The following is a 21,531-nucleotide window of genomic DNA, read 5'->3' as shown; positions in this document are numbered from 1 at the left end:
GGAACAGCAGCTGAACAAAACTCGGCCTGAACTTCCTGAAAGTGTTGACAGTTTTAAGGTCAAAGCTTGTTTACAGCAGTAGCCACATCATTTCTGAAACTCTTAATCAAGAAGTGCTTATCAGTTGAAGTACATGGAGCTTAGATCCCACCTTGTGGTCATATACTGCATTTGCTATTCTTACATGCAGTTGTTATGCAAGTCTTTTAATGAGTGTTCTGAAGAGATGTCATTCACTACACTACTCTTTGTGTTATACTGAGGTCTGGTACAATTTGGGTTAATTTTTTTATTTTTTTTTATTATATATATATATATAGGACAGGAGAAGAACCTTATGGGGATACACACAGCCCTTTTCTGTTTGCTGTTTCTTCCCTTCACTGAGTTTAGCAGCTCTCTATTTCAAACTAGACTAAAAATGCTCCCACGTGCCTGTTTAACACATCTTCTGATGGTATTGGCTAATATTTGCATTTTTATTTGTATGTGCATGTGTGTGTTTAGAGCTTCTTAACTCACTTAAGTCACAGAAGAATAAACAATAAAGAGAATAAAGGAGAAGGAGAATAAAATTGAGTGAAATGGAGGTTAACATAGAAACTAAAAGTATAACCAGCATCTACTCTGCAATGCAGCTCACGGTCTTCTCAAACCTGTAGAGTAACAGCTCTGTTTCAGCACCATGGACAGAGACACATCAACGCTATGATGCATCTACAAAGTCAAATGTTATAGAAATTTACCAGAAATCTTTGCAGACACTGAAATATTTCCACTCAGCCCACACAAGCTCTATCTTACACATGCAGCTTCAAAACTGTTATTTGTGAGTTAAAAGTAAGAATGAAGTAGGCTGGAGGCTGGAGTCATGGTGCCAGCTGGTGGTTAGGAGTTAAGATGGAAGATCTGATGGAAGATCAGAGAGATTGTTGACATGTTATGCGGTACAGTAACACCACCAAGGTCACAGATTGATGAGTAACAGGGAACGAATAATAAATTGGTTAAATAAATAAATAAATGGGTGATACTGGCATGTAATCGAGCGGTCTAGCCGTCTGCTGAGGTGTGGTCTGTCGCACCATCAGTACAGTACTGAGCAGTAACAGAAGGAGATACGAGGAAAGTAAAAGAAACAAATGTCTTCTGTCTACTTCTTTCTTTTTTCTCCACTTTTTGTTTTTGAATTTTCCTTTTCTACTTTCTGCATTTAACAGAGAAGGAAGGGAGAAAAAATCCTCCCAACTAAAAACAATAAGAAAAGGAAGCTTCAAAAAGAAAGCACTCATGAGGATTAAAACTTATAAGATACTGTTTTGACTTATGCAACACTAACAGCAATATGTTATAACATATGTTATGTCTGCTGGATACACCAAGACTTAACAAAAGTAGCCCTTTTATTAACACGCAATCACCTGCAGGCGATCACACTGATGACTGATTTCCAGTGCGTTGTCTTCCTCTGGTGGCGAGAAGGTGATCATACACCCAGTCAAGAATACCTCTCATGTCTTACTGTCTGATATATTAAGTGATTGAACAGTCTTCCAAAAGATCAGAGAACTGCTCTATGTTGCTAAGATACATAGAAACATCAAAGAGAACATGAACACTGGTACAAACATTATTGTATAATGTATTCCAAATGTCTTTTCTGGCCAGCCAGTCACCCACAATTCTGTGCTTTGATTTGCATAGTTGTTTGCAAGCTAACGCTAACCACCACATACCACTGAGAAATATGTGTCTGTCTCTTTCTCACAGACACAGTATATTAGAGGATTGTAAAGTAAGATCCTGCTTGTTTGCTGCACAGAGACAATGTCAATAAAGTTTATGCTTAATTAGTATGATTATGATAACTCTTACATTCATGATGCGTTCTAAAACGTTATTTTTGGTTCTTCTGTAATGTATATTATGTGTGCTGGGGACATTTTTAGAATCAAAATTTAATCTTTAATTATTTGAAATCTTACAAAGGCCCCTCTCAAACACATCTTCATAAAACAGTGTTACCAAGGACCCTCCCAAACACATCTTCATAAGACAGTGTTACCAAGGCCCCTCCCTATCTCATCTTCATAAGACAGTGTTACCAAGGACCCTCCCTATCTCATCTTCATAAAACAGTGTTACCAAGGCCCCTCCCTATCTCATCTTCATAAGACAGTGTTAGCAAGGCCCCTTCCTATCTCATCCTCATAGAATAGTGTTACCAAGGACCCTCCCTATCTCATCTTCATAAGACAGTGTTACCAAGGACCCTCCCTATCTCATCTTCATAAGACAGTGTTACCAAGGACCCTCCCCATCTCATCTTCATAAGACAGTGTTACCAAGGACCCTCCCTCTCATCTGCAGCCTAGAATTCAGGATACACCTCAGTTTACTCCATCTGTCATCCATCTTTGCAACATCCTGCCCATGTTTAGGGATATATGAAATATATGGATTTATGGAATTCATGAACCTTTCTTCCAATTAGCTCCTTGTCTGTATCACAGTTTTGCAAAAAGGGAAACATCTAATTGTGTACTTGTATTATTTTCTTGATATAATATTTTCTTGCAGCAAGTGAACAACCAAGGATAACACAGTTCATCTGGATAATGTTCTTAATGTTCTAAAGCACGATTGTCTTTATTCTTGTTTGAGCATGAATCATAGTTCCTGTCTGGTTTGTCACCCAGCATATCAGCAATGAAACAGTGACCTGTTCAGTAGTTCGCTCCACAAACACATCACATGATCTGTCGTTTTTGATGTCGAGGGTCCACAGGAAATTCAGATCTCATTGTGTCTCTTCTTAAGAAGTAGCACAGCTGGCAACATGGTCTTTATTTGGCTTATGATGATTTTTAGCCTCAATCAAACTTGTAAGTCCAAATTCCATTTTTTTAATATATTTTCATCCCATAAAAATCATATCTGTGAAAAGGCAGCTCCAAAGGTTCAGTTTGTTTAGGTACTTCTAATGATGGGATGAATATTTGGAGGAAATTCTCTTTTAAGTGTTTTTCTGTTTATGATGTTCTAGGTCACACCTACTCGGCGCACCTCAGTCAGCCTGCTTCAGTAGTGGTAGCTAAATCTGGTGATAATGTCACTCTACGGTGCTCGTTCCCAAAAGACTTCAATATTTACTCTATGTTCTGGTACAAGCAAAAACCAGGCAAGCAGCCGTATCCTGTCGTAACAGCACGGGCAGTCAGTGACCCCATATTTCATGACGAGTTTAACAGCTCACGTTTCAGGGTCAGTAAGTCAGAAAGCAGTCTTTTTCTGCACATCAGAAATGTACATGTCTCGGATGAAGCGGTTTATTATTGTGGAGTACTGATGTTCTTTGAAATTACGTTTGGAAATGGGTCACTTTTGACTGTCGACAGATTCACTACTAATGGTAAGATTACAAGCCGATTGAGTCTTTATGTGTGTTTTTAAACATGGAAATTCATAAAGCTCTCTGCATAATTCTGCACAACTAGTAGATATTAGATAGCAGCTTTCTTTACTCAGATTTACATTGTTTTCCAGGAGACAAAACAAATCATCTTATTCCAATTGTCATCTTCCAGTTTGGAGTAAAAGGCATCTTAGGGATATACATTACATATCTCTGCCTTAGGTCTATAGGAAATTAATGTATGTAACTTTTTATAATCTGTGTGTTTAAAATATTTAAAATATGTAGCATTTTAAAAGTTGTACATACATACACACATATAAACATAAACATGTATGCATCTGTCTGTCCTGCACAGATCGGATTTGGATCAAAGATTTGAACGACTTTGTCTTTGTTTGAATTTGTCTGTTGTCAAATGTTAAGGGTGAGTCTAGTTTGTCTAATGAGTTCATAAAGTCTTGTGGTGAGTCCTTTAGTAATGAGTGTTGTCTGAAGTCATAAGGTAATATTTCTCATCACTTTTATTATCTCAATTTTTTGCAGTAAATTTCTCTTTGAAAATCTGCAACAAGAAATCATTGTTTAGTATGTAAGCTTAAATTACATTAGACTGACACAGGGAAGTAAATTATCCAAGAAAGAGAAGAATCATACTTTGTTCCTTTTTCTTTATCAACCTCATCTGACAATTAAAAAAACAATAATGTTCATATTTGCAGAAGTCAGCTTTGGTTATATCCATGGAAATTCATTAAAGGTAGTTTCATAAAAAAATTATTTGGGGATTAAAGGTAACATATCCCAGTCCACACTTAACCCCTTCTAGTTATTGTGTAAAATCAAATCCAGTTCAGTTCAGTACACTGTTCAGTACACCTGAATGTCACCTAAAATAAGTTGTTCTAGACCACACATTTTCTGTATTCACATTTGCTGTGCTAAAACACTTCCTGAGATACATGATTACTAGTGGACTACTTAGTGTGTGTGTGTGTGTGTGTGTGTGTGTGTGTGTGTGTGTGTGTGTGTGTGTGTATGTCTGTGTGTGTGTGTGGCAGAAGCCAATTAGAAATGCCCACAAAATAATAAGCCTTAATATCCCAGTGTTATACATTTTGCTCTGTCAAACTACCGAGTGGCACTGCGTGATGTGCATGGAAATGTGCATGGAACTGTGGAGACTTCATCAGAACCTACAATTAAGATTTACATTATGTTTCATTTGTAGAGTTTGGAATTATAATCACAGTGATTCATGACAGTTACCTTTTTTGCCAGTGGTGGTCTAATATGATTTTTTTTCAGGAGTCAAGAATGAATACTAATCAAGAGTAATCTTTTTATTACAAACCAGACAGACAGTAACTGGTAGGCCCTTCGATAACTTAAAAAGCATAGCCCATAACACAGAATGCCATGCATTTAACACAGTCATTTTCTAGGCATGTTAGCTGGCCTTAAGCATGAACATAAAATATGTAATGATGCCAACACACACACACATTCTCTAAACCATTTGATTAAAAAGATAACCCTAATAAGTCCTGTTATTGAAGCCAAAAGTGTTTATTGTTTTATCTCCCTTTGGATTGGTTGGTTTAGCTTCCATGGTTACATTTGAGCTCCACTTAATGTTAATTGGTAGGAAATTTTAAAATGCAAATATTTTCTAAAATTAGCATGCACATTTGTGTAATGTATATTTAGAAATGCTCAATTAAATGACAGTGGTCAGATTATTCAATGCTGAGCTTCTGTGAAATGGCTACATTTATAATTATTATAATATTTATCTAGAAATAATTGCTTTTTCGGGATACGTCTGAAAATCTCCCAGATCATTTTATACATGTACATATACAACAGAGACTACTAGATTAACATACATGTACATATACAACAGAGACTACTAGATTAACATACATGTACATATACAATAGAGACTACTAGATTAACATACACATACATACAGCGGGTGAAATAAGTATTGAACACGTCACCAATTTTCTAAGTAAATATATTTCTAAAGGTGCTATTGACATTAAATTCTCACCAGATGTCAGTAACAACCCATCCAATCCACACATGAAAAGAAATCAAACCATAGATGTCTATAAATTAAGTAATGTGTAATAATGAGAAATGACACACTTACTGAAATGTGTTTAATACTTCGTACAAAAGTCTTTGTTGGTGACGGCAGCTTCAAGATGCCTCCTGTATGGAGAAACTAGTCGCATGCATTATTCAGGTGTGATTTTGGCCCATTCTTCCACACAAACACTCTTCAAATCCTGAAGGTTTCGTGCACTCCTTCTATGAACTCTGAGCTTTAGTTCCTTCCATAGATTTTCAATTGGATTCTGGTCAGGTGATTGGCTGGGCCATTCTAGCAGCTTTATTTTCTTTCTCTGAGACAAATTTAGAGTTTCCTTGGCTGTGTGTTTGGGATCATTGTCTTGCTAAAATGTCTACCCTCGTTTCATCTTCATCATCCTGGTAGATGGCATCAAATTTTTATCAAGACTGTCTCGGTACGTTTGTCCATTCATCCTTCCTTCAGTTATATGAAGCGTGCCAGTGCCATATGCTGAAAAATAGTCTCCAAACTTCACTGTTGTTATGGTGTTTTTGGGGTGATATGCAGTGCCTTTTGACCTCCAAACATGGTGTGTATTATGGCATCCAAAGAGTTAAATTTTGGTGTCATCTGACCAGACTATGTTCTCCCAGTATTTCACTGGGAGTTGTTGAGCAAACTTTAAACACGCTTCAACATGCTTTTTTTGCTTTTTTTTTTTTGCAGATTAGTTCTGCAGTAAATAATTCATTTATAATTACAAGTCTAAGATGTCTAAGTGGTTGCTATCATGAGCACAGTATTAGCATACTCAAAACTCAATAGGGAACATTCAGTATATCTTGATTTTCTTCTTTGTTTATTTATTTTTGTTTTAATTGGTTAATCTCAAAACAACACTTCATTTGCATGAAGAGAGCACAATATCAGATGCTACAAATCTGAGCTCACAAGTGTGTTTATCATGTGAATGACCAAAGTGACCACCACTGAGCTGTCTAAACTGTCATCTCACCCCATAAAACCCTGGATGTTCTCTTTCAATCATTAAGTTTTGACTGTTGTTTGTTTGCTAAAATTTGCAATTTATTTTAGATCCCAGCCTGGATTAGTAGAAACATAATACACCTGGTAAGGCCAAAACAGGAACAGGAAAAGCTGAAGTTTTCCTGACTACCTAACTGAACAAGTAAGTCAAGTATGTGCATTTTCTCACATATGCAGTGGTGTACTGTTGTTTCCACCCCCATGTTCACACCTCCCACTCACTATTAACCATCCCTCCTCCACGCTCACAGGTCACACTAAACTATTGCTTCTGCTCCATGCTGTGGCTCGTATGTTTGCTTGTTGGATGGTTATTAGAGGGTCTGACCATTTGTTTGAGGAGACACTTGATTGGCCTGGACCTGTTGGACATAGATGCACAAAGGTTTCTAAATAACAAATACTCTCATTACACAGTATTTTTGTACAATATTTTAGGAATTTGTTAATTACACAATGAACGTTCATATTTTTACATCATGTTCGTCATTCAACATAAACCCGTCTTATGTCAGTTAAAATTACACATCTGTGGCCTCAAAAGGAAGCAAATTATTATGCTTGATTATCAACAGATTAATTTTGAAATTGAAAATCTCTCTTTTAAGATAAATTATTTGACCAGAGACTGTTAAGTGAACCATTTGAACCACGCAATGTGACGCAGGATAGGGCATCAGCTTTCGTACTGCAAGTTCCTGGACAATACATAATCCTGAAGTTAAACCTGGAAAAGAACAATAACCAACAGGCTTGGCGGGGGTTCAGTTGTCACGGTACTCTCCCCAATCTCCTGGAATCCAGACAGCAGGACGTGCATAAGCACCTTCCTCCGGGAAGTCCATTAGTTGCCGAGGGAGTAGCGTCCTGTGGTGGTTGGTCATTGTGTAACGTTGGTGGCCCGAGTGCTGACGGACACGGAGCAGGACACACAGACCCCCTCGTCTGTGAAAGACGTTTATTAACATAAAACATGGACAACAACAGTGCCACTCACATACAACATCTACGGAGAACATAACTAAATAATGAACACTAAACAATGAACACGTACACATCAATACGGGACAAGCACAAAACCACATTACTGCTACAACGATGTGCATATAAACTGATGTGAACACAAAGTAGCAACAATGACCAACAAACGAGAGCACACATGGACAGGTGTTTAAATAGACACACAAAACCTTAACATTAAACCCTCTACACGTGTGTGCAATCGGGGGCTGGTGTGGTTATAAACAGAGACACAGTACATTTGTGAATCCCCCTGCATGATCCGGGCCATACCATGTGACTTATGGGGAGGAGCAGTCCGTGACAGAAAAACATTGAATGAGATGTTTCCTGGCTTCCTTTATAATGGTCTCTACAAAATAGCAGAATGAACAGTGTGAAGAGGAAAGGTGATTTAAAAAAAAAACAAAAAACTGGCCCACACTTATTAAAATACTCATCATTACTCAACTTTGTCAACTTTGACACTTTATACAACACTAAATCTATTTATACAACTGTATGTTTATGTTCAACTGAGTGTTGTACTGTTATGTTCTTTGACCAAATATTTCAGTGTCAATGAATTCTGGCCTGTATTAGTAGAAACATAATACAACTGGTAAGACCAAAACAGGAACAGGAACAGCTGAAGTTTTCCTGACTACCTAGATGAACTCTCATCTGTAACAGTGAATGATCCCAAAGGTTCCCAAATATTCCCAACCTTCACTGATACTTATGAAAGGGAAGGGAGCTAATAATCTAGATGATAGTCAGTAAGAGCTGAACATTTCACTTCAGAGTACATGCTGTCTTCAGGCTGTCCTCTCTTCACCTGCCCTCTTTTGGTTTTCCTCTCATTGAAATGAATGGCAGCATAATTCAGCTCTACAGCTGGGAATGAACGTTTAGTGAGCATCATTATGAGTGATGTTGATTTACAATGTCTTCTCATCCAAGGCAGTGCATCACATGCATGTTCTATTGCTTAAGTCAAGTATGTGCATTTTCTCACATATGCAGTGGTGTACTGTTGTTTCCACCCCAATGTTCACACCTCCCACTCACTATTAACCATCCCTCCTCCACGCTCACAGGTCACACTAAACTATTGCTTATGCTCCATGCTGTGGATCGTATGTTTGCTTGTTGGATGGTTAATAGAGGGTCTGACCATTTGTCTTGAGAAAATATTTGATTTGCCTGGACTTGTTGGACATAGATTCTCTGTAATATAATCCAGAGTCTTTGTAATTAGTACATGTAGGTGTATGCACACACAGCTTTGTAAAGTAACAAATACTCTCATTACACAGTATTTTTGTACAATATTTTAGGAAATTGTTAATTACACAATGCATGTTCATATTTTCACATCACGTTCGTCATTCAGCGTAAACCCATTTTATGTCATCTAAAATGACATATCTGTGGTCTGAAAAGGAAGCAAATTATTATGCTTGATTATCAATGGCTTAATTTTGAAGTTTAAAATCTCTCTTTTAAGCTACATTCTTTGACCAGAGACTGTTAAGTGAACCATTTGAACCACACAATGTGACGCAGGATAGAGCATCAGCTTTTGTATTGCAAGGTCCTGGACGATACATAATCCTGAAGTTAAACCTTGAAGAACAATGACCAACGGGCTTGGCATGGGTTCAGTTGTCTCGCCATATGCATATACTCTAGATTCCTATGGTCCTATTCCTATTACTAAAAAGGGATGGTTAGCCCCTTCCAGCCAATGTCTCCATTTCTCCAGGGCTAATTTAATTGCCAACAGTTCGCATTCTCCTATCCCATAATTTTGTTCTGCAGGGGATAGTTTCTAGAAAAGTATGCCATTGGATGTCCCGTTACGTCTCTGAGAAAGTATGGCTGTGATACTGATGTTAGAAGCATCAGCTTCTACTATAAATGGGACCGTCAGATCTGGGTGTCTAAGGATGGGAGCCTTGGTGAAAGTCTCTTTTAGTCTGACAAATGCACTCTCCGGTGCTTGATTCCAACCAAGTTTATTAGAGGACCACTGAAGTTTCTTATGAAGTGTCAAAGTTTGCAAAACCCAGGAAACTCTGTAGCATTTTGAAGGTAGTGGGCAACGGCCAGTGAAGGATGGCTTCTATTTTTTTTTTTTTTTGTCATCCATTGTAACTCCCCCATTGCTTTCTACATACTGCAGGAATGTTGTAGTAGTGGTATGGAACTCACATTTCTCCCCCTTCACATACAGTCCATTCTCCAGGAGAAGTTTCAATACCGATCTAATATGTTGGATGTGTGTCTTAAGGTCGGGTGATTAAATGAGGATGTTGTTGATATAAGCAATAACATATCTCCCTATTACCGTTCGAAGGACATCGTTAATGAAGGCTTGAAACACCAGTGGTGCGACGCTGAGACCGTATGACATCACCTTGTGTCCTTTTGTGATCCGTATAAGGTTGTAAGCGCTACAGAGGTCAAATTTTGTGAAGAATTTTGCCTCTTGTAACTGTTCATGGGCGACTGGGATGAGCGGTAGTGGGTAAGCATACTTCTTGGAAATCAGGTTAAGGTTACGGTAATCGATGCTGGGGCATCTCTTCTTTACAAAGAAGAAGTCTGATGCCAGGGGGGGAAATGGATGGCTGAATGAAACCTTGCCTCAGTGCCTCTTCTATATACTGACCCATGGCACTCTCCTCTTCTTGGGAGAGAGGATATATGTTGCCTTGGGTAAGGTAGCACCCTCCAGGAGTTCAATAGAGCAATCACAGGAATGGTGAGGGGGCAACAGGGTAGCTTTCTTCTTGCTAAATATGTTAACTAGGTCCTGATATTCTTGAGGAGAAAAAACAATCCTGGTCATCAGCAGGACTCTCAGTCGTAATGGTGCAGAGTTTAAGTGTGGGTAAGGTCAAACAGTTCCTATGACAATAAGTCGACCACTGAGATATCTCCTTCTGGGGCTGTGATATACTGGGATTATGTTGTTCCAGCCATGGAGGGCCCAGAATGACTGGGAATGATGAAGCTTGTAGGACAAGAAACGAGATGAGTTCAGAGGAGAGTGCACTGGTGGAGAGATATGGTCCCATCTCCTACAGGTGAACCATCCAAAGCGGCCCGGTCAAGGGTCTTGGGTAATGGCTCTACAGGGATGTTCAGGTCTTGTACCAGATGGGCGTGAATGAAGTTGCCGTCTGCCCTGCAATCAAATAGGGCCGTTAAAATAGGTGATAGAGTGTGAGAGCCAACATAAACTGGCATCATAAATGACTTAGCAACCATACTAAGTTTGTGCTGGGTCACAACCTGAGCTTGTGGGGAGGAAGTCTTGCTTCCTCTATGATTTCGTGACGCATTACGGTTGGGTTTCAGATGACATTCCCTGACCAGATTACCTGCTGATCCACGGTAAACACATAGACCTTCTGGGAACCAGCGCAATCACTCCTCCTCAGATAAGTCACATTGCATTGACTCCACCATGCGTCCAAGTCTAAATTCTGATCTAGGACTGGGATGGGGGTAGTTGGCGCAAGTATTACCGGATCTCCATGGTCTTCGTTCCTGGAGGTAATTATTCAGATGGATTGCCAGAGCAATAAGTTGGTCCAACTTGAGCTCATCATCCCTGCAAGCAAGCTCATGCAAAACCTCAGAATTAAGGCCATTTCTAAATTGTACAATTAAAGCTGCTTTGTTCCACCCACTACCCACAGCTATGGTGCAAAATGCGTGTGCATAGTCAGCTACAGTTCAGTTGCCTTGGTGTAATTTGATTCTCCTTTTGCTCTTTCCCTCGTGTGCGTGATCAAAAACTGTCCTAAATAGAACGATAAACTCATCGTATGAAGAGGTTTGTACACTCTCCCATATGGCTGTAGCCCAATCTAGCACCTTGTCTGATAGATGAGAGGTAAGGAATGACATTTTCTCTTGCCTAGAACAGGGGGAAATTCTATTGCAGTATATAGAGCATTGTTGCAGAAAACCACGACACCTTTCAGGGGAGCCATCATATTTCTCGGGCTTACTCACTGTGAAGGTTGGCTGAGAACTGGTGACCGTGGCAGCTGAAACCAGTGTGTGGATTAACCAGGTAGAAGGAGTCATCATCTGTAGCCTGGAGGTAAATTCCCTGAGACAATGACTGAGTTCAGACATTTGTGTTTGTTGATCCGCCTGTTGTTTAGCGAGCGTGTCCATAGACTGCGTGAAACCCTCAGGCACCTGCTGGTGCTGATTGAGTAGCTGACCCTGGTTTGTAAGAGCCTCTTTCAATGCCTCTGAATCCACCGTCTGCATGTTAGTGAAGTATTCTGTGACGTGTCTGACAAAATCAGATGCTTGCAGATATGAAACAGGAGGTTGATTTATTCGTAGTTCAGGGGTTTTGGAATAATCCAGGATGAAGACCAAAAGACCATATAAAGGGACAATCCAAATCATAGAGAATATAACAGTCTGAGTCAGAAACCAGAAGAGCAATCACAAAACGAACCAGGCAGAAAATCCAAAAGGGTCAGACAAAATACAATAACAAGGAATACAAAGACAGGGTACGGTACACAGAAAGACCATCCAAAATAATGCTCAGTATGCTTCAGTAAACTGTCAGCAGTACTTTGCAATGAATGAGAGTTTGGAACAGTCTTATATACACCAAGAGTCAGGACACACAGGTAAGTTCAATATTCCAGTGACACTGATCTGATTGGACGCCTCTGATTGGCTGAGTCATTGACTGGGTGATGAACAAGTTGCTGGGTATTGTAGTCTGCTAGGGGATCTGGTGGTGTGACACATAAAGCTGTCTATATTTATTTATGCTTTAATAGTTTTAATTTGATATACACATTTTTTCTTTCATACTTTCCAAACAACAGATGTCATCTATGCATCTAACATCATTTATCTTAGAACTAAATTAGTTGTTGTTTTATTCTTTTAACATTAGTCATTTGTTTGCACATATGTACATATATGTGTGTGTATTGCAAAATGTCTTCAACACTCGCAGGGTAAAAATCTTCGACACTCGCAGGGTAAAAAGCTCCAACATTCACAAGTTGGACAGTAGAATAACTCAGCAAGACGCGTCTCCTGCTCGGCCGAACGGTCAGGAACAGCGCAGAACTCCAAACTGACCACATCCTCGGGAGTTCCAGCTCTTTTTATCTTGGGCTCATATAATGCAGCATGACTGAAGTCTTTAGCATGCAGATCCTTTTGGAGCAGACAAGAGAAGTCACACATACACACACACACACACACACACACACTCACTCATATAAGCATACAGAGACATAATATATTATATTACAAATTATATTACAAATATATTCATCCTCTCCATACTTTAAATTAAAAAAATTAATTTTATATATATATATATATATACACACATACATATACACACACACACACACACTATGGTAAGTAAATTGACCCACACACAAATGTTGATTTCAAAACTTATGCTTCATGATGTGTTTATATAGGATAAATAGATTGTGCAGATACCCAATGTATTAAGTATAACCCAAATGCTTTGTTTTGCACAAAATGAGTTTACAGAGAAGTGCTGATGCATGACATATCACAAGAGCTTTTTTTCTTTAGGTAAGTCACAGGGCCAGGCTGGGTTTCCCAATATTGATAAATCTTTTAGATTAATGAAGCACTTTATGAATGAGATGTGAAAAACATGTCTTAGTTTTGTGAGTGGTTCCTGAAAGCCTATAGAGTTGCTAAACTCTAAATTGAATCTGTTACTCCAGCAGTCTGTAGGAGCAAAGCAGTCAACATATTAGCTACTGCCTGAATTCATGTAATACAGATTAGATTTTACTCTTCATATTTCAGTGCAATCAGCAAAAGAACCATACGGGTAGCATACCTGATCTTGAAGCCTGTCTGCCTCTGGAAAAGCGTGTGTGACAAGATGAGATTTTACGCCTTGAAATCCATTGAGAAGAAAAGATGCGTCAGAGCCATTTCATTTGTGGACTGTTTTTTTTTTCACCTGAGTCAGCTCACCTCGGCAGTTCTTCCTTTTCCAGTTCCATAAGGTCAGAGTGACGTTGCAGATCACAGAGATCCCCAGTCCCAGTCCCATACCAACAACAGGCCAGAAATGCATTGGACACTCTTGGAAAGAGAGACCGGTGATTAGCACTGAGGAATGGCAACAGGTGGCCACAGCACAGTAGTAAGTGCCAGTATCAGAGAGGCTGAGGACACTCTTGGAGAGGTTGCACACACAGCTGTGTGGAGAAGAGCTGATCTCACACTGATGGCTGCTGTTGTGATGAGTGTAAATGATTTCAGGATGGGAGTCTCCTGCAGCAGCTCTGAACCAAAGCACTCAGAGTTCTGCTGTTGTCCTCTCAGAGACATTGACTCTCCTGGGGAACCCTCCCCAACACTGGACTTTGGGACTCTAGAACACTGATATGTTTAACTCTGTATGGCCTAATCAATATAGTACAGAATGTTTAAGATCTTTGTTGATCTTGTTTCCACTAATACATTTAGACTAACAAGGACTACCTAAGAAAGGTCAACGTGTTCATGATACAAGTACGAAAATCACTCTACTGAAAAAAACATCAAATCAAATCCCAATATTTAAACTCATTCTCCTTCAGAAGTCTTGCTTGATATGATGTATGTCATACTTTGAAGAATTATTATCTTAACGTACGTTATAATTGCTGAAAAAATGAATTGATTACCTGTCACATCTAAGAATGTAACATATGAGAACCTCATCACTTTCAAATCCATCATTACGCAGAAATACATTCCTTCATCGTCTTCAGTAACATGTGGAATTGTCAATGACATGCCACTTCTAATTATTTTGAACTTGGACTTATCAAGCGGAGGCGAAGCCGTGGCCTGCCTGCCTGTCAACACTGTTCCCACTCGCTGGGGGTCCTGGTGCTTTAGTGTTTGCTTGTACCAGGCCCACAGAGCCTGTCCAGACTGTGCTGTCAGACTGCAGTTAAGGGTGACATCTTCACCAGGCTTAACTGAGACAAATAGTGGCTCAGAAAGGTCCAAAGTCTGAGCAGGATCTATACAAAGAAATTGCCAGAGGTAAGTCAATAAAGAGAAAAAGAATTTAAACTAAGTTAAAATAATAATAATAATAATAATGCATCATTAATTAAAATCACCTATTGCTGGTAAGTTCAAACATTAAGGGCAATTGAAAAAAAAACTACTTACTTGTTTTGCAGAGATATAAAATAAGAATCCAGAATGGAGCCATCAGTGAAAAAGAAACAAACTTAACATGAGAAAAGACAACATGAGAAAAATGTCAGAAAGCAGCTGAGAGAAGCACTAGATTCTATTAGCTGATTGGTGGCAAGAGCTTAAATCTCATTGGCTGGCAACAGTCACAAGGTCCTGCTTTGGGTCTTTGTCATATAACCTTGTCTGGTCATCAGTGGACCATTGGTCTCCTTTATATGGAATTTAAATATTTGTCATTTGTAATTTGAGATCCCTAAACATGCCAAGAAAGTGCTGTTATGGAATAGGAAGATTAAGTGATATGATGTGCTGAGGGAAATTAACAAATTAACGTAATGACATATACAACATCACTAGATAAGCCATAATCAACCCCACGTTACAGAAAGCTACACCGCTACATAGTTATGCTCACAGCTATACTATAAGTATTTAATTTTTAAAAATGGTGATTTTGGTTTGTGTCAGGTCAACAACACTGGCACTCTCACATTAAAACAATACCAGGAAATGTAAACGCAATCTTCAGGAGAAAGAATAACAAAAACAGCTAACTGTACAGGTTTTCGTCCTGTATACTGTACGATAAATACGTTTGTCATAAATATCAGTATAACAAAGTGCTCAGTGCAGCAGGACACATATACAGGGCCAACTTTAACAAACTCAGCAATCCACAGTCTTATAAAGAACAGAGGCTGGCTGAGTTTACCTTGGTTAATACCAGTTACTAGTTAATAATTTTTTTTAATGACAGTGTCAAGCATGTGCAGCTATCTGATAGTAGCTTGACGCAGGTCACAGGGACATTGTATTATTAGCGTACTGACAAGTGTAATCACCCCTTAAAGACAAGTATCTGCTTCATAACACAACTGTGGCTTTGATATTATGATTATCTTTTTTTACATGCTAAGAATTTTAAAATTTGATTACAAATGTAAGATTACTGCATGCCTTTCATTGCAGAGCAGGATGTCCTTTCATTGTCTTTGGTAGTATTAAGGATATTCAGATAAACGCCACATGTAGTCTTCACTTTTACTGAATCTGATGAGATTTTGGTTTATCCATCTAGCACTTATCTTACTTCTTGGGGCTCCTGCATCAGTCATTGCTGGTAAAACACCTATTTGAGTCATCTCATCACTGCACTGTCCATGTGTCACTAAGAGTACCACTTCTGCCTACCATAACTGAGATGGCTGGTTCTCAGTCCACTGATGTTACTCTGGGTTTGAGCAGGAATTGTACAATAAAAATAAATTTGGTAAGGGACAACAGGACAAATATTAAACTCATGCAAAGTAATAATTGCTGGTGATTAATTCAAAATTAGTAAGTATTAAACAAAACAGAAATTACAACCATTAAGGACAGATGAAGATATAAAGATGAAAATCTCTTATATGCCTTGTACAGTAGTAAAATATTTATTCAGAATGGAGACATTGCCAAAAAAGAAGTTAAGCAAAACAAAGGTAAAGAGGAAGTGATTGACAAACCTTTGCTGGGCTCATGAGTTCATTGGTTGGCAAACGTCACATTGTCATTCTGAGGCTACTTGTGTTATAACCTCTTTTGGTCCTGAGGTAATAGAAAGAGTGTTTACAGGAGAAAAAGGTTTAAATGTTGAATTAGAAGTTTCCTATCTTCCTTTCTAATGGTCTCTACCAAACATCAGAATAAACTGTGAAGAGGAAAGGGGCATTTTTTTAAAAACTGGCCCACACTTAAAATACTCATTACTCAAAATATTCACATTTTGAGTGATTCCCTACATCAGTGGCTTTCACTGGACCTTTCAAATGTGAGCTTTAGAAGTTTGTAAGCAACTTTGATACATTACACATCACTATGTTTATGAGTGTTGTACTGTTATGGTCTTTGGCCAAATATTTCAGTGTCAATGCACAACTCTATGAGTGTTCTCCTCAATTAGATAGTTAGTCAGTTTGCTGTCTGCAGAAAACTACAGAGAGCCTCATAAGTCCCAGTCACTGTACATATTTTAATCAGACATATTGTGCCATGCTTTAACATTTGCTTTAACATTTTAACATTTAACTTTGCATGTTACCACTCATGGACAGCAAAAGGCAATATTTACTTTGGTCTGGGGTATTACTGCCAGAGGTTAATTCAGTTTGTATACAGTCTCTTATTAACTGCCCAACATAACTACTGCCAATAAGTGCCAGTTCAATCTCCCACAATCAGTGATACGTTGGTAATGTGTTGCCTCTGTTCTGTCCTTCCTCTGATCTTTCTCCTGTGTATGGTTTTATCACCAGGCTGCGTCTGTCTAACTTGCGGCATGTCAGATTAAAGCATTGGCGTTTGTTCATTAGTGTCACTCCACGTCTTGCGTGCTTCTACATCTGTTCTTCTTGTTTTTAAAGGCGTTATATCTTTTTTTCTATCCTCTGTCCACCCCCTCCCCTCGCCCAATGTGGCTTCTTACCACACCTGTGATGACTCTAAGTTGAACATCCGCACCCCCACTGCTGAACGCTGTTGTCTGCCACTCTGCCTCGCCACATCCTTCTCGTAGTCAAACATAACACCATGCACTTGAGCAATTTTCCCCAGTACTGCAGAGGTTGCGTGGTTTTGTTTTGTTTGGGTTTTTTGGGGGTTTTTTTGCGTTTTAGTTGCCCTGGAACCTTCACACTGGTCAGAATATAGAGAGAATATTTCTCAAATTCATACTTAGGCGCTGCGTCTCAAAATTAACATACAACACACACAAGTGTGCGCTTCAGTTTAGCGTGTATACTGCCACCCAGTGGTTGAGCAACTGGAACACCTTGCCTTGTTCCCACAGCGACGTTTTGCATGTCAGTACATGCATTGAAAGACATGATAATTGGCCAATATCTATTCCACCCTCACTGACATTTTATATCTAGATTATTGCTTCAAAAATACTTGAAGAGTTACTGTCTTCAAGGGCAGTTTCGCTGTGTGCTCTTTCGTTTTCTCTGCGTTGTTCAAAGTAAAATATATATTAAGTTACATGAGAACCTACCGTGACTCCCAGACTGCTGGAACTGAAGCAAATCACCCAGCATTATCAATTACGGACTAACATATACTTTCGCTCCCTTTTTTTCGGAGGCAGATACCTTTATCCTGCATTCCTGCCGCGTCGGATGAGTATTTGTTTGTTTCTCTGTTTTGAGAGCAGTGCCGTAGTAATATTGCTAATATTGCTTAACAGTTTCATTTACATGTTTTTGCCCCTACGGTTATCTTTGGTCATGCCAGATCACAGCATACTAAGGAAACATCCCCCGTGTTGACTTGAATTAACCTACATAATTCAGTATTTTATCCCTACTAATAGGATCCCTGTTAATAAACCAGTGGTGATGGTGTTGGGTTTAATTTGTTTGACATAAATCATAATTACTTGATTCCTTCGTGATGTAATAGAACCTGCCACGTTTTTAAAAATATATGTACTACTGTAACTGTCAGTAAACCGTGTAAAGCCCGATACTGCTGCCTGTAAACCGTGTAAATACCGATACTGCTGTCTGTAAAACCGTGTAAAATCAGGCGTTGCTGTCGGTAAACCGTGTAAATACCAATGTTGCTGTCGGTAAACCGTGTAAAGTGCGGCGTTGGTGTTTGTAAAACCGTGTAAAGTCCGGCGTTGGTGTTTGTAAAACCGTGTAAAGTCCGGCGTTGCTGCGCTTGATATGCCAAAAAATGAAGTTAAAGGATGGGGTTATGTTAACGTATTTGGATTTTGACACTGACTATTGTCTCCTTTCAGTGAGAAACGTTCAAATATTATTTGATTATTTCCAAAATTTGGATGCTCATAAGAAAAACACCTTGAATGGTACGATCCTTATTAAGATTGCAGATTCATCTCGTATCTTTTCTACTTGCTCTTCTTTTCCTTCTTGTTATTATTTTGTATTATCATCCAAAATAATCTATTTGTAAACATTTGTATGGAACAATAGCATGAAGATACCGCTGTATGTCATGTGTACGATATGTGAAGGACACGGTAGCTGCTGCGTGTGCCCAGTGGGACAGTGTGCTCACGCCAAATCATGAACAACTTTGTAATTTGATCTGAGCAATTAGCAATTAGCACGAAATCGGTCTTAAAAATGATTGTGACTGAACCCAAAATACAAGCACACGCATTCTATTTGTTGTAGTTGTTGTTCTGCCTAAATGCATGGCCTGACTGTCATCCTGCCTCCAGATGTGCAATTCTACCATTTCATGAGACATGTGAGCGACCTGGGCAAGGAGCAGATTATGATGACCTTTGACCTGCTGGACTGGAGTGCGAGTGGAGAGATCAGCTTTGAGGCTTTCCACCTGCTGGCCTGCATCCTGCTGTGCTGCGAGGTACAGGAGAGTCTCGCTAGCCCTGCACTCATTCCCACAAGTACCAGAACAGCAGCACCTCCATGTAATGCCACTAGAAACAGAGGAACAAGGAGCGGAAATCGCCTTCCATCTATATATACTCTATATATTTAATCTCATGTAGTAGAGTAGAAAGGGGTGTTTTTTTTGAACAGACATAATGTTGACTACCAAAAGCCATTAAAGTCTATGGGTAAAAATCAACCAACGTGAGCGTGAGGACGATGGCTCTCAAGTACATGGGCATTATTCAACCATATGTAAGTCTGATCAGTGCAACTGTAGAGCTGCATCTAGAAACAATGCTGGAATAATAAGCAGAGATAGAAATAACAATATGTTGGCTATATCAAGCCACTGTTACTTGATATAATATTATAATATCTGACGTGACATCTTATGAATCAGCCTTCTGTGTTTGTGTCTGGAGCAGTACCGTGTGGAGAGGGAATTCATGCATCACCACTCAGCACACATTTTCGAGCTGCTGGACACTCAGGGCAGTGGCAGCATCAGACGGGCCGAGCTCCAGGCGTTCGGTTTCCTCTTCAATGTGACAGGCAACGTTCTCTACAGAATCATCGATGAATTAGACATCCCTGAGGTACAGCTGAAGGGGAAAAACATCTGATATACAGTATATACTTGCAACAGAGTTTGACAAGAAATAAATGTAGAGCATCCTGGTGAACACTTACCCTGTTCTCCACCCCTCCAAAAACAAACAAATAAACAAATAAAAACTACTATGCACGGGGAGCAAAACCTAAGTGTTCTAGTATTGGCAAACAAGTGGCCTAGTTGGACTGGGTGAGCTTCCCCGTGTCTGTGGTGGGCTTATGGTAAACTGTATCCAAAACTTGATCATCTCCAGATCCTGTACTATAAGGAGTATAAGATATTTGTCATGGCGTGTGCTGAGATGAAAGCGGAGGCCAACAAAATGAGGAATAAGAAGACAGAACATGAGAGAAGCAAGCAGCATGAGTGCCAGCCACCAAGACACCTGACTTAACATGACCACGCTACTGAACATGACCATCCTACTGAACATGACCACGCTACTGAACATGACCATCCTACTGAACAACACAGACAAGGCCACTTTAGGTACAAATCACAGACAAATAAATATGTCTATATACTATGTATATTACCTACAGTGAATATAGAGTACCGCAATTCCTCCTCCCAAGATTTGTGGAGTTATTGTTCTGTTAGGATTTGTTGGTTTATGAATGCTACTGTCCAGTATTCCCAAACGAAGATGGCTTTCCCCTTTGGAGTCTGGCTCTTCCCAAAGCTTCTGCCTTAATCCCCACAGGAAATTTTTCCCACCACTACTACCTTTTGCTTGTTAGAGGTCTACACCTGGATATTGTAAAGCATATATTGCCTCAATGTCTGTTAATAGTGCTGCATAAGCTGTGCTGAATTGAATAAACATCCTTCCTTCTGACCATACATGAACGTCCTTTGAAATAAATGCACATATATCACAGAGGAAGAGTGACAATTCCCCATGACAGTAAAAGTGAGAATAAAGACAGCGCCAAAAGCATTTCCCGGTGCACCAGGCCATCCATCCCTGAAAACCTTTGTGGCCTTGGACACGTACAGATGAGGACAGCAGAATCACACTCTCAGCAGCATAACAAACCGGTTTATGAGTGAACTTCAGCTTCCACAGACAGGGGTGCTTGAAAGGGCTTTACTCAGCTCCTAGTTCATTCACGGCATTTGGCTGACGCTTTTATCAAAAGCAAATTTACCATTCTGACCGAGTACAACTGGTTAAGAGTCTTGCTCAGGGACACAACAGTGGCAACCTGGCAGTGTTTGGGCTTGAACCGGAACCTTCTGATTAATAGTCAAGTGCCTTAACCACTGCCTTAGTTCTTGCTGATTCCTCAGGGTAAGGAATCAACCGGATGCTTTTGTGTTACTATCATATGTCCTCACAATTGTTTCTAGTCTCATGGCATATGAGACTACCATAAAGTTGTTTATTTTAAACTTTGCTGCATTCAGAACTAGAAATATGTCAGGATCACACTCACACGCACACGCACACTGTTCACACACTATTCAGATACATGTTTTTCCTATTCAGGATATCAAAAATAGCACTGCGATTTTCACAACTGAGCATACTGCAAGAACCCCTGTAAAAATGTTTTCCATCTTATGGCTTCCATAATGCTCATATAAAAAAAACAGCCATTAGTTAAAGGACAAAAAAGCCTTACACTCACACCATATACTTACAAGTCCTTTTGTGTCTAAAATTCTGAGTGACTGTGCAAATAGTATCTCCTCCCATACG

The 21,531-nt window shown here is 39.4% G+C and overlaps 2 protein-coding genes and 1 long non-coding RNA gene across 8 annotated transcripts; 2 read left to right on the top strand and 1 right to left on the bottom strand.

Moving 5' to 3' along the window:
* The first annotated feature begins 2,742 nt into the window (after positions 1–2,742).
* LOC113587191 (EF-hand calcium-binding domain-containing protein 9) lies at positions 2,743–21,502 on the top strand. Of its 4 annotated transcripts, XM_081698905.1 has the most exons (6): positions 2,743–2,885; positions 6,594–6,687; positions 6,797–6,930; positions 19,036–19,184; positions 19,639–19,809; positions 20,080–21,502. In XM_081698905.1, exons 3-6 carry the CDS (start codon positions 6,921–6,923, stop codon positions 20,218–20,220), a joined length of 471 nt encoding a protein of 156 aa, XP_081555031.1. In that variant the 5' UTR covers positions 2,743–2,885; positions 6,594–6,687; positions 6,797–6,920; the 3' UTR covers positions 20,221–21,502. The 4 variants fall into 4 exon arrangements, 3 of the variants coding, with proteins under 3 accessions (XP_081555031.1, XP_081555030.1, XP_026881549.2); XM_081698904.1 differs by lacking the exon at positions 2,743–2,885 and having other exon boundaries at positions 6,322–6,687; XM_027025748.3 differs by lacking the exons at positions 2,743–2,885; positions 6,594–6,687; positions 6,797–6,930 and adding an exon at positions 18,510–18,657.
* Positions 11,895–19,775, bottom strand: LOC118242263 (uncharacterized). 3 transcript variants are annotated; one of them, XM_081698901.1, is made up of 8 exons: positions 19,642–19,775; positions 19,107–19,257; positions 16,310–16,391; positions 14,775–14,835; positions 14,276–14,620; positions 13,578–13,688; positions 13,438–13,496; positions 11,895–12,764 (listed from the first exon to the last, which is right to left on the bottom strand). In XM_081698901.1, the coding sequence occupies exons 3-8, from the start codon at positions 16,322–16,324 to the stop codon at positions 12,546–12,548; spliced, it is 810 nt and encodes a 269-aa protein (XP_081555027.1). In that variant the 5' UTR covers positions 16,325–16,391; positions 19,107–19,257; positions 19,642–19,775; the 3' UTR covers positions 11,895–12,545. The 3 variants fall into 3 exon arrangements, with proteins under 3 accessions (XP_081555027.1, XP_081555029.1, XP_081555028.1); XM_081698903.1 differs by having other exon boundaries at positions 13,438–13,460; XM_081698902.1 differs by having other exon boundaries at positions 19,155–19,257.
* LOC118242264 (uncharacterized) lies at positions 12,787–14,361 on the top strand. The gene is made up of 2 exons (XR_004776715.2): positions 12,787–13,160; positions 13,404–14,361. It is a non-coding gene; the product is annotated as an uncharacterized LOC118242264 (long non-coding RNA).
* Positions 21,503–21,531: the final 29 nt, after the last annotated feature.

This window comes from Electrophorus electricus, chromosome 16 (assembly GCF_041902795.1).
Source record: "Electrophorus electricus isolate QZ-2024a chromosome 16, ASM4190279v1, whole genome shotgun sequence".
Classification (NCBI taxonomy): Eukaryota; Metazoa; Chordata; class Actinopteri; order Gymnotiformes; family Gymnotidae; genus Electrophorus; species Electrophorus electricus.
Note: the sequence above shows the minus strand (reverse complement) of the source record. Positions and strands in the feature narration are given on the sequence as shown.

What these genes read in the sequence shown, in the direction of transcription:
- LOC118242263 (XM_081698901.1), bottom strand. An exon ending in TACATTCTTAGATGTGACAG is followed by an intron (nt 13,689 to 14,275) that starts GTAATCAATTCA and finishes TCTCTTTCCAAG; the next exon opens with AGTGTCCAATGCATTTCTGG. An exon ending in GAAAAGGAAGAACTGCCGAG is followed by an intron (nt 13,497 to 13,577) that starts GTGAGCTGACTC and finishes ATGGATTTCAAG; the next exon opens with GCGTAAAATCTCATCTTGTC.
- LOC113587191 (XM_027025748.3), top strand. Translation starts at nt 18,522, where the DNA reads ATGAAGTTAAAGGATGGGGTTATGTTAACGTATTTGGATTTTGACACT. An exon ending in TAAGAAAAACACCTTGAATG is followed by an intron (nt 18,658 to 19,035) that starts GTACGATCCTTA and finishes TCCTGCCTCCAG; the next exon opens with ATGTGCAATTCTACCATTTC. An exon ending in GCATCCTGCTGTGCTGCGAG is followed by an intron (nt 19,185 to 19,638) that starts GTACAGGAGAGT and finishes TGTCTGGAGCAG; the next exon opens with TACCGTGTGGAGAGGGAATT.